The 12,639-nt window shown below is 46.3% G+C and overlaps 1 protein-coding gene across 1 annotated transcript; it reads left to right on the top strand.

The window, feature by feature from the left end:
- The first annotated feature begins 2,545 nt into the window (after nucleotides 1-2,545).
- EIF3K (eukaryotic translation initiation factor 3 subunit K) lies at nucleotides 2,546-11,334 on the top strand. The gene is made up of 8 exons (XM_032227071.1): nucleotides 2,546-2,653; nucleotides 5,456-5,554; nucleotides 5,899-6,019; nucleotides 7,600-7,674; nucleotides 8,395-8,461; nucleotides 9,071-9,148; nucleotides 10,089-10,214; nucleotides 11,195-11,334. The coding sequence occupies exons 1-8, from the start codon at nucleotides 2,595-2,597 to the stop codon at nucleotides 11,224-11,226; spliced, it is 657 nt and encodes a 218-aa protein (XP_032082962.1). The 5' UTR covers nucleotides 2,546-2,594; the 3' UTR covers nucleotides 11,227-11,334.
- Nucleotides 11,335-12,639: the final 1,305 nt, after the last annotated feature.

Raw genomic sequence — 12,639 nt, 5'->3', positions numbered from 1 at the left:
GGTATAAACTCTGCATGCGTGTAGGCGTTGTTCTCTCTTCTTCTGTGGTCAGGATACGGGTGAACTTCTCAGTAAGGTTCTGCTTCCTGATTTGCAGCGTGATTAATGTGGGCGAGCAGATTTCTGGGGCTGAAAGATGAAGGGCCTTTCGGCTGATCCACACCTCATCAAGACTCTTTAAGAAGAGTTTAGGCGTGGATGGGATCTTTCCAAATCTGCAGGTTGCCCCAAATCTGTTCTTAATCCCACTCAAAATCTTTCTTTTTTAAAAAATTCTGATTGGTGATCATTGAGTTTTCCTGCCACACCGAGGGGGAAACGGATAGTTTACAGCAATGTGTGCTTAGAATGCTGTTGGTTTCGACTTTGTGAATGTTTTGGGAAGGTCCTCCCGGACCAGAATAACAGAGTCAGAGTTGGAAGGGACCTTGGAGGTCTTCTAGTCCAACCCTTGTTCAAGCAGGAGACTCTATACCAGGGGCCTGTGTATTATCCCCACAATATTTTTTTCCAGAAAGTAAGTCATCTGTATACCAATTTTGGTTGAAATTGCTTGAAGCGTTCCAGAGTTATGCTAGAACATACACACATACAGCCAAGATAGATAGATAGATAGATAGATAGATAGATAGATAGATAGACAGACAGACAGACAGACAGACAGACAGATGATAGTTACATTGATGTGTTTGCTGCTTATATCTATCTATCTATCTATCTATCTATCTATCTATCTATCTATCTATCTATCTATCTATCTATCTATCTATGTTGCATTTGTGCTGATAAATAAATAAAGGGAGACTAGTATAGATCTATTTCAAGCTATTTAGCTCTCATCAGCTAGCCATACCCGTACTGGGATTTGAATCTGTGCTGTATTACATATTAAGCAGTTGTGTTAACCACTAAGCCACAAGGTTCTCCTCCTTATCATCCATCTATCTATCTATCTATCTATCTATCTATCTATCTATCTATCTATCTATCTATCTACCTACCTACCTACCTACCTACCTACCTACCTACCTACCTACCTACCTACCTACCTACCTACCTATTCTAGAGAGAGTTACACTGATGTTTTTCACTGTGTTTACTGCCAAGAATTGCTTCCTGCAAGAGGTGGGGTGTGTGTGGATTGAATAAATCAACCCTAAAATGGATATTTGCCATAAAAAGAATGACAATCCTTCTCCTCCAAAGCATTCCCACCCACATGCAAGATGCAACCTGGGGTCTTGGGGCTTTTCCAAAAGTGATATAGGTTCAAAAGAAGATCCTGTTTACTTTGGGGGGGGGGGGCAGATGATGCTCGAAACCTCCCATCCGTTGTGCCTCCCACCCACGTGGATTCTGGTCTGCGCTGAACTGATTATCTCCTAGGCTGGGACATGGGGGCAAATCTCTAGGCTGCAAGAGCCCAAGACTTGTTAAAAGCAGGGATAACTAATCTTGGCAATTTTAAGACGCATGGACTTCAACTCCCAGAGTTCCCTAGCTTGCATGGGTGGTTGCGGAATTCTGGGAGTTGAAGTCCACAGGTCTTAAAGTTGCCTGTGTTAGAGCAGTGGTCTCCAACCTTAGCAAATTTAAGACCTGTGGACTTCAACTCCCAGAGTTGAAAAAAAAGCAAAGCTGGCTGAGGAACTCTGGGAGTTGAAGTCCACAGGTCTTAAATTTGCCAAGGTTGGAGACTACAGGATGCTGAAGCCCCCAGCCCCATCCCTGATGCCCATGCAGCCACCGGTAGGGTAAGAAAGCCCTTGGAAGATGGGGAGGCTGTAGCAGAGTTCAGTAGGGTAAGTTGCAGAGATGCCGGAATGGGGGGCTCCCAGCCTGCTTTCCTGCCCCCCCCCCCCTTGGTTGGCACTGCCAGGGGGCATTGAGGTAGCTGATCAGAGAAGCAGATTGGGAAAAGATAGATAGATAGTTAGATAGATATATAGATATATATATATATAGATAGATAGATAGATAGATAGATAGATAGATCTATCCCCCCCCCCCTTGCAATCTACAGCCCCTCTGAATTTATTCATTGAGGCTTGGAGTCATTCATAAACTTTTATCATTGTCGCACACAGCTAGGATATATTTGGAGGGTTTATTTTCAAAAGGGGTGATGAAGGAAAAAAAAACCAAGTTCCTAGCCCTCATTGTCAAAGAGCACATGCTTTTTACAAGGAGGCGGGAAGTGGGCGGGGCTACTTATAAGGCGGGGAGGGGGCGGGGCGGAGAAGGTGGCTCTGGGCCGGTGTTTTTCATCCTCAGCCGCTCTTAAGACGTGCGGACTTCAACTCCCACAATGCAGTGGGTTTGCTGGGCCCCAGGGAAGGCGCCTATTCTGTCGGCTGAGGAATCCTGGGAGTTGAAGTCCCACGCGTCTTAGAGCGGCGGAGGTTGTTAGGCAAACGCTTCTTTACGCGACTTCGGGCACGCCCGGTGTCTACTGCGCGCGCGCGCCGCGTGCTCCGCAGGCCTCCGGCAAAGCCTAGAGCGGGAAAGGAAGTCCGGCGCCTCTCTAACCGGAAGTTTCCTTTGCTTCGCTTCTTCCGCTTCCGCCCCTTTCTTCGTCTCCTGCCTCCGCAGCCATGGCGGCCTTCGAGCAGATGCGGGCGAGCGTCGGGAAGCTGCTGAAGGGCATCGACAGGTATTTCCCGAAGAGTCTGAAACCTTTTAGCCAGGAAGAGAGGATGGCGCTCTGCTCATGCTCAGGAACCCCACGTCTTCGGCGGGCCGGCAGCATTTCTGGTCTCCCGCATCTCCTTTTTACCTTCAAACAAAAAAAAAGGGGATTTAGGGAGGAGAAACCGGGATGGGGCGGAAGGAATTAGTCAACTTCCCAGTTTTTATAATTATTAGCAATTAAGTCAGCTTCCTAGTTGTTATAATTATTAGATTTTAAAATCAAACTGAGGGTTCTCCCTTTCTCCCACCATTCGCCTTCGAGAGGTGGGAATGGGGACCACCAGGAGATCCATGGAGAAGCGTCGTGGGGGAAGATTCCAACCCCACCCGAATTGTGTGACTGTTGTGCTCTCTTTTAATATGTTGTATTGTTTCCATATTGGAATACTGTTTGTCTTTTCCCCCCCCCTCCCTTTTTGAATTGTGAGCCGCCCTGAGTCCCCCCAGGGAAAAGGGCGGCATACAAATAATAGCAATAGCGATAGCAATAGCAGTTAGACTTATATACCGCTTCATAGGGCTTTCAGCATATCGCCCCCAACAACAATCCGGGTCCTCATTTCACCCACCTCGGAAGGACGGAAGGCTGAGTCAACCCTGAGCCGGTGAGATTTGAACCGCTGAACTGCAGATAGCAGTCAGCTGAAGTAGCCTGCAGTGCTGCATTTAACCACTGCGCCACCTCGGCTCTTAAAGGCTCAATAAAGGAAATGAAATGAATGAATGAATGAATGGTCCTCCACTTGATCAAACAGACCCTGGGCTTCCTTTCTTGCACCCAATGCATGAGTCTTGCTCTCTTCCTTCCCATCTTTGCCAGTTTTACATCAATTTTAAAAAGCGTCCATGAGAAAGACCTAAAACAAGACAAAAAAGATGTAAAGCCTGAACTTTTCTTGTTGGGTATCTTGTCAGGAAAGTATAGTCAAGAAAATGCATATTTGATTATTCGTGTAATAACTGCAGCCAGAATTGTATTTGCACAAAGTTGAAAGGGTAAAGAGGTCCCCACAGATGAAAATGTGATTAAAAAAATATTAGAATGTGCAGAATTGAATAGATTAACACTTGCAATTAAAGGAAAGGAAGAATCTGACTATTATAATATATGAGAGCTATTCTATCAATGGTTAGAGAATAAATATGAAAGTAAGATATTATAAAGTTAAATAAATTCAGAGAAATGTTACAACAACAGATATGTTAAGTTTTAAGTACTAGTGTTAAAATAAGAATATTATATTATATATTCTTATTTTACACACACACACACACACACACACACACACACACACATATATATTCGTGGATTTTCATGGGTGTAGGTGGTATGCTGGCCTTGTTGTATTCGGGTCTTTTCCCATGTAAGAGTGAGATTGTCTTGGCAATGTTTCAGCGAGGGCTCACTCGCCATCTTCAGGCGAGTGAAGAACCCAGCCTGAAGATGGCGAGTGAGACCTCGCTGAAATGTTGCTAAGACAATCTCAATCTTACACGGGAAATGACCCGATACAACAAGACCATGTATCTATCTATCTATGTATGTATGTATGTATGTATGTATGAATGAATATGGTGGTAAGCTTTAACTATTATGACACAAAAAATTTGTACCCAGATGGCACACTGTTTAATGAATGATGAAATGTTCGTATTAAAAGACAATTAAAAAGAATGTTGGGAAAAAAAACCTAAAACCAGATGGATCTAGGATATCGGCAAGTACTGCCAGGGCCCAATTGGCAAAGGAAAGCCTGAGATCGTATTGGTTGAAAACATGCGGAGGAGGCCTCCTTCATTCTGCAGTGGGTAGACCAGTGTTTTTCAACCACTGTGCCGCGGCACACTAGTGTGCCGTGACATAGTGTAAGGTGTGCCGTGGGAAAAACACTTTATATATAGTCAATATAGGCACAGAGTTAATTTTTTTAAACATTTTCTAATGGTGGTGTGCCTCGTGATTTTTTTCATGAAAAAAGTGTGCCTTTGCACAAAAAAGGTTGAAAAACACTGGGGTAGACAACAGCTGGAACGACAAAATCAATTTTAGTGTTAATATTTATGGTTTGGGTGCTTTTGCTCTTTTTTCTTAATTGATTGTAAGTCATCCAGAGTCGTGTTAGAAATGATGTCCCTTTGCTGAATAAGGTGAATGCAATAAGATTTTCTTTATATTCTTTAAGATTTACCAAACTTTTAAACGATTGTACAAACTGTACTCACCTCCGGGTGAGAGAGGCGGCATAATAGAGCCGAGGTGGCACAGTGGTTAAATGCAGCACTGCAGGCTACTTCAGCTGACTGCAGTTCTGCAGTTCGGCTGTTCAAATCTCACCGGCTCAGGGTTGACTCAGCCTTCCATCCTTCTGAGGTGGGTAAAATGAGGACCCGGATTGTGGTTGGGGGCAATATGCTGACTCTGTAAACCGCTTAGAGAGGGCCGAAAGCCCTATGAAGCGGTATATAAGTCTAACTGCTATTGCTATTGCTATATAAATTTAAGAAATACATGCATTGTTAGATGTTCCTCTCCACAAACAAGCCTTTCACTCTTGAGAGTGACAGCCGGCAGACGTCAGGCTCAGAGAGGAGAAGGTGGTGCAAGGAGACACCAGGAGTAAGAATGGGGAACCGGAGCTTTTCCATACAATAAGTGATGCCAATGCCTGGAAGAAACCGCTTGTCCCTGGTCACCTCTGCCTGCCTCCATTGGTCCTTAGGACGTTCCCTCCTGACAGCTGTTCCATCTTTTCCTGACTTTCAGATACAACCCAGAAAATCTTGTCACTCTGCAGCACTATGTGGAGACCCAGGCCAAAGAGAACGCCTATGACTTGGAGGCCAATCTGGCTGTGCTCAAACTGTGAGTTGCTGATCTTTTGACGCTTCCACCCTCTACCAACAGAGCCCCAAAAGGCCAGACCTGAGGATACAGAAGCGGGATGGAGCCCATCTGCTGACTCAGTTGTTGGTTGTTGGCAAGAGGGTGAAAGGAGTTGTTGCTTTTTTTCAATTGTTGTTGTTTACGTCTTTTATCCTGGCAAATGTCCTGGAGTCAATGAGAGTTGAGTTTGAGCAGCCACGTAACATTTCTTAAATAAATTCTAGAGGGAGAAACCCTACTTTGGTTGCCCTGGAGCAGAAATGTTGGTTTTCCTGCAGGATTCTTGTCGGGTTCTGATCTCGCCATCCTTTTCTCTCCTCTAGGTATCAGTTTAATCCTAACTTATTCCAAGTCTCGGTGACTGCCCAGATCCTCCTCAAGGCACTGACCAACCTTCCTCACACCGACTTCACACTCTGCAAGTGCATGATTGACCAGGCTCGCGTATCCTGTTTGTGCTCTAGGATAACTTCCCCCAGGTCTCTATTGGGACTTGAAGCCTCCCCACCAGGCACAGCTCACCAGGAAAAGGCCTAGATGGAGAACGAGGGCTTAGACCAGGAACGGGCAACTATGGTCCCTGTGGTGGCCCGGCAGGAGTCGGTAGAGCTGCCGCCAGACTCCGACAGTACGGGGGCTGGTGGGTCGGCCATGGAGAGGGTGGAGGACCCTGGACAGGGTGTTAGGGCTCGGCCGGAGCTGTTAGAGTGGCCGCCAGATTCCGACAGTAGGGGGGCTGGTGGGTCGTCCTTGGAGAGGGTGGAGGACCCTGGACGGGGTGTCGACGCCATGAAGGGCGGAAGGAGACGTGGTGGCCACCGGATACCTGGGGAGTCTTGGCTCAAGTTGGCTGCGAGCCCAGAAATAAAGGTAGATAAAGTCTCTGGCAAAAAGTTACACAGCAAAAACAAAAAGCTTTTACAGCAAACCAGGTTTACAGAAAGCAAATCACTTATCCAAGTGTCTCTTTGAATCTCGAAACGATGAACCACACACGACGAACCACGAACATTAACTTCTGCAACTAAGGCGTGGCACCATCCCTCTTTTATCTGCAGAAGACGACTCTAACGAGCAACAGCTGCTCATTATTCCTGCACCCTAACGCAACTCACCGCAAGCTGCTGCTGAGTCACAACAGGTCCCTTTGTGACTTGTGGACTTCAACTCCCAGAATTCCTGAGCCAGCCACCAAATGTGCCATCAGGCTTACTCAGATAGATGGAGGTATGGTCAGGTGTACTTAAGAAGCCTCTGTTTTAGCTGGGCAGCATTCTTCTTCTTCTTGTGCCATATCCATCATCGGATGTTCATGCTGATGTTGGCAATCCTGTTTTTATCAACAACCACATACAAAAGGGCTGCTGAGTTTTGTCCAAGCTGGCCCCTTAGATTCTGAAGCCATGATGTTGTTCTTCTGCCTGGACCTCCTTTGCCTTCGATCTTTCCTTGAAGGAGGATTAAGTGAGGGATGTCCTATTAAAGAGCCGAGGTGGCGCAGTGTTTAGAGTGCAGCACTGCAAGCTACTTCAGCTGAATACAATTCAGCAGTTCGGCTGTTCAAATCTCACCGGCTCAAGGTTGACTCAGCCTTCCGTCCTTCCGAGGTGGGTGAAATGAGGACCCGGATTGTTGTTGGGGGCGATATGCTGACTCTGTAAACCGCTTAGAGAGGGCTGAAAGCCCTATGAAGCGGTATATAAGTCTAACTGCTATTGCTATTCTCCAGGTGTCACATCACCTGTCCAAAATATTCTAACTTTTGCCTTTTTAAATGGTTTTGATGATTTCCCTTGGCTTCCCCAGGCGGCTTATCCCCTCATTTCTGATTTTGTCAGCCTGCCTTATACGTAAAACTACATTTCAAATACTTCTGGTCTCTTCTGGTGGCTTTCTGTCGAGAGACCAAGCATGAGAGCATTTAATAGCTTGTCCGGTCCAAAAGATCCTGGGATAGAGTGGGGAGGAATTCCATGCTTTTCTCCAGCTTCCTATGTAGCATTCCTTAACTCTGCTGCTGCCAGCAAGAAGAGTCTCCGATCCGTCAGATCTTATACCTGGGGGAATTGTTGGAGAACTGTCATTTTCAGTCTTTCTGGGTAAGTCAACCGTAATGGTAGATTCACACAGTCGTGACTGATAAGGCTGTGGGAATCAAATTAGTTTGTGTTTGCGAAATAAATACTTTTAATATAGACTTGCAACCGTTCATTTCCTCACTGTTCAAAATTACAACAGCACTGAAAATAGGGATTTATGACTAAAAAAGTTGCACTTTTGCAGCATCCCTATGGTCACCCGATCAAACTTTGGGCACTTGGCAACCGGCATGAATTTATATGACGGTTGTGACATCCTGGGGTCACGTCATCAGCAGCAGCCTTCCCAATTGGCCCAGGCAGAGTCAGTGGGGGAACCTGGATTGGCTTAATGACTGCTTGCTTCACTTAACAATTGTGGCAAAAAAAAGGTTGTGAACTCGGACGCAGCCCACTTAACGACTGCCCAGCTTAGGAATGGAAATGTGGGTCCCAATTGTCATAAGTCAAGGACTTCCTATATTGCAGTCCAAGGAACACCTGCAGAATGACACATTGGTTCTTGGGAAGAAGTAGTTGTTGAATATGCGTCGGATTCTTAGGTCGGTTACAAAAGTTTTAATTTTTCTTTTCGTGCTGCTTTTGTTTAATCTCCTGAAACAGTAAACTTTGATGCTTTCGTTGTAGGAATGTAGACCAATATCTGTCATTGACCGTGTCCTGGCCTTGAGCAAGGCTATCCTCTCTTATTTCTGATTTTTTTTTTTTTTTTAATAATAGCAAGCTCTGGATAAAAACATGAAACTGCTAGATGGGATCGTTGGATTTGAAGATTCGGTTAGGAAATGTAAGTAAAAAGTATTGTAATTTGCTTTTAGGGGTGGGGTGGGGTGTGTCTCAAGTAGTGGCCCTTGGAGGGAGGTTTTTTTCCCTTCCTTGCTTTATATGTCTTTTAATACCCTATTTCCCTGAAAATAAGACCTCCTCAGGTAATGAACCCAATCGGGCTTTTGAGCACATGAGCTAAAGCCCTCCCCCCCAAAAATAGCAATAGCAGTTAGACTTATATACCGCTTCATAGGGCTTTCAGCCCTCTAAGTGGTTTACAGAGTCAGCATATTGCCCCCAACAACAATCCGGGTCCTCATTTTACCCACCTCAGAAGGATGGAAGGCTGAGTCAACCCTGAGCCGGTGAGATTTGAACAGCCAAACTACAGAACTGCAGTCAGCTGAAATAGCCTGCAGTGCTGCATTTAACCACTGCGCCACCTCGGCTCTCCCTGAAAATATTTAAACACATGTGCAGCCGATGCCCGCCATTTCCCCTGGTTGCTTGCCCTGCAAACAACACGAGATGAGGAGGCAAGGCTGGAGGGGGGGGGCAAGGAAGGGGGGAACACCTTAAGACCTAAACCCCGGTTAGGATTCTCAGTGTCCCCTTTTTCCTTTTGCAGTCATTTGCCATGTAGTTGGAATCACATACCAGCACATAGACCGGTGGCTTCTGGCCAAAATGTTGGGCGATCTAACAGGTGAGTGACCGTAAAGGCCAATAATATAATTTCCTTCCCTTTGTCACGTGGGTTCATACAAATGTTTTGTTGTCTCCTTGGAGCCTGATGATATTTAGAATGGAGGGATATGAGGAAAAACATGGAATATTGTGTTTTAACCTACATGTTAATTTGCAAAATTATCTATCTACCAATCTAATCTAATTAATCTGTCTGTCCTGCCTATCTATCTATTGTCAACTCGCAAAACATCCCTGGCCTGCTCTCGAGTTGCCATAAGAAAGGGGTGGGGGGAACTGATGAAAAGGCATGGCAGTAAAAGACAGATGCACATTCCACACTTAATGCTCTCAAGGCTGTTTCCCAGGGTTACTTACAGCGGCCGGAGGGGAGCGATCTGTAAAACCCACAAAATTGCCCCATTGGTCAATGTGCTTGATGACACACTCTGGGGGAGGGGGGAAAACAGGGTCATGATTGGGGCCGTAAATTACATGGGATGAGAGCTGGCTTCACTTGGGAAGGTGGCGACATGAAGCTCCTAATAAATAACTGGATTTCTTTTGAAACTTGGCTCGAGGCTCATGATTTAATTAGGGCATCCGGAACACTGACATCTGTCTGTCCTAGCTATCAGTTCTAGCTATCAAAATGCCACCCGTCTCATAGTGCAAGGTGACAGGATAAGCAAATGTTAAAATGGGAAGCCGATGAGTTTTACATTTCTCTTTAGCTTTTCCACGTGGTGAAGCCATTCCTGGGTTGTTCTTAGCTATATAATTCATGTTGTTCTTCCCATTCCGAGTTCTCCACTGCTTTCACTGTTTGGATATTTCTTTCTATATTTTGCATTGATAATTGCTTTCATAAACTTTGAAGGGAGAGTTTCTAACGAAATGTGGGATTCTCTCTTTGGCCCAAATCCCCCCCAGCTTGTAACTCTTCGTTTTGGTTGCAGATAATCAGCTGAAGTCTTGGATGAGCAAATATGGCTGGGTAGAAACAGAGCCTGGGACAATATTCATTTGCAACCAGGAAGAGAACATCAAGCCTAAAAACATCGTGGAGAAAATAGACTTTGACAGTGAGTGTCGTTTCTTCTGCTCATCTTACTCCTTTAATCCCCCCTCCTCCCCCAAACCAGAGGGTCGGTGGGGGCCCAAGCACTCTGCCAGAGAAAAACTCTGATTCTGAGTTCTGATTCTGCCAGCCAGATCTAAGCACCCTGCGGGCCCCATTCAGCCAGTGGTGGGTTTCAAAAATTGTTCGAACCTACTCTGTGGGTGTGGCCTCCTTTATGGGAGTGGCTTGCTGTTCATGTGACCGGATATGAAATTATGAATTAGTACTTAGGTCGGTCCAAGTAGCTATTCAGAGACTCTGGCATTGAAGCATGCAAGTCTTAAAGCTGTCAAGTTACAAGATCCTTGCACCCCTAACCCTTTAGAAAAAAAAAACCCAGGGGTGTTCAAAGTTGACAGCTTTAAGACTTGTGGACTTCAACTCCCAGAATTCCTCCTCCAGTCACGTTGGCTCAGGAACTCTGGCATTGAAGCATGCAAGTCTTAAAGCTGTCAAGTTACAAGATCCTTGCACCCCTAACCCTTTAGAAAAAAAAAACCCAGGGGTGTTCAAACTTGACAGCTTTAAGACTTGTGGACTTCAACTCCCAGAATTCCTCCTCCAGTCACGTTGGCTCAGGAACTCCCGCATTGAAGCGTGCAAGTCTTAAAGCTGTCAAATTACAAGATCCTTGCACCCCTAACCCTTTAGCAGTGGTGGGTTTCAAAAAAAAATTGGAACCTCTTCTGTAGGTGTGGCCTGCTTTCTGGGTCCACTGGTGGGACCTCTTCTAACCGGTCCGGTAGATTTGACGAACCGGTTCTACCGAATAGGTGCGAACTGGTGGGAACCCACCTCTGGATCCGGCCCACGGGCCTGTAGTTTGATACCCCTGCTCTACAGTTCGCCAGCTTGTGATTGTTCATCTGGATCAGCCAAAGGCCGTTTCATACCCTGAACTTAATCTCTTCACTACCCCGTTCCCCTTCTGCTTTCTTTCAGGTGTGTCCAGTATCATGGCGTCTTCCCAGTAACACCCACCCCCGGCGTTCTCCTTACCCACCGTGCGAATTTCAGCCCCATTTTTTTTTAAGGGCGTTTATTAAAACCAATAAATAAGTGATTTGCCAGTAGTAAGCACAGCTGTTACGTCAGGCTTGATTCCATCAGGACTGGGCGATTTGATTTTATCCATGATTTCATTCGTCACCTGTGCTGTGCGTTTTTTTAAAAATAATTCACAGCTCCGGTGTTTTTTTGTTTTTTGATACGGCTCGTACGCCTTCTGTGAAAGCGATGCACTGCGCTGCATTTTAGCAATTAGACATATACCGCTTCATAGGGCTTTCAGCCCTCTCTAAGCGGTTTACAGAGTCAGCATATCGCCCCCAACAACAATCCGGGTCCTCATTTCACCCACCTCGGAAGGATGGAAGGCTGAGTCAACCCTGAGCCAGTGAGATTAGAACCACCGAACTGCAGATAACAGTCAGCTGAAGTGGCCTGCAGTACTGCACCCTAACCACTGCGCCACCTCGGCTCTTTTGCTGTGCCGCGCACACGGAATGAGTAAAACGACGAAGTAGAAAGGGGCAATTTTCAAAGGAATTTTGGGGGGGGGGCATGAAGCCAACCAAGACGGGAGCCTGAGCCACACAGGGCAACTGCAGGATTTCATCCATGGCCCTGGACCCTGCCCTCTGTGGACAAGAGCCACCCCTTGAAACCCACGCCAAAGGTTAAAGGTGCTTCAACTAATAACGCCAGGGTAATACAAAAAAAAGCTAAAATCAGATTCTGACCCAGGTTGGGCTGTTCCTCTAATGGCCACTAGATGGGGGTGGGGAGCCAAAAGGAGAAATAGGAGTTGACTGCTGCTTCTTGCTAGCTCACTAAGCAAAGGAGTCTGTTGCATTCTGTGTCGGTCGTAACCAGGGCGTGGTGGGGAGGAGGAAACCAGGGTTCAGGTTCAGCTGTGAGTGGGATAGCCAGGAGCCCAAGTGCCCTTTCCCTCCACACAGCTTCTTTGATTTGCCATTCTTTTTGTTTTGAAGGGCTTTCCTTCCCTCGTTTCTTCTCTCCTACTCTCCTTCCTTCCCTCCCTCCTTCCCCCTTCCCTCCCTCCTTTCTTCTCTCCTTCCTTCCCCCTTCCCTCCCTCCTTTCTTCTCTCCTTCCCTCCTTCCTTCCTTCCTTTCTTCTCTCCTTCCTTTCCCCCTTCCTTTCCTCCTTCCTTCCCCCCTTCCTTCTCTCCTACATTCCCTCCTTCCTTCCCTCCTTTCTTCTCTCCTTCTCTCCTTCCTTCCCTCTTTGCTTCCCTCCCTCCTTCCTACCCCCCTTTCTTCTCTTTCTTCTCTCCTTCCTTCCTTCCTCCTCTCCTTTCCCTTCTCTCCTTCCCCTTCCTCCCCTTTACCCTTCCCCTCTTCTTCCCATTCCTCCCCTCTTTCCT

Source organism: Thamnophis elegans, chromosome 12 (assembly GCF_009769535.1).
Source record: "Thamnophis elegans isolate rThaEle1 chromosome 12, rThaEle1.pri, whole genome shotgun sequence".
NCBI lineage: Eukaryota > Metazoa > Chordata > Lepidosauria > Squamata > Colubridae > Thamnophis > Thamnophis elegans.
This window is presented reverse-complemented; position numbering and strand designations above follow the sequence as displayed.

Bases quoted from the DNA above. Each gene is read 5' to 3' on its own strand.
- EIF3K (XM_032227071.1), top strand. From the start codon at position 2,595: ATGGCGGCCTTCGAGCAGATGCGGGCGAGCGTCGGGAAGCTGCTGAAG. The intron at 2,654-5,455 runs GTATTTCCCGAA...CCTGACTTTCAG, and splicing joins CTGCTGAAGGGCATCGACAG to ATACAACCCAGAAAATCTTG. The intron at 8,462-9,070 runs GTAAGTAAAAAG...TTCCTTTTGCAG, and splicing joins TGAAGATTCGGTTAGGAAAT to TCATTTGCCATGTAGTTGGA.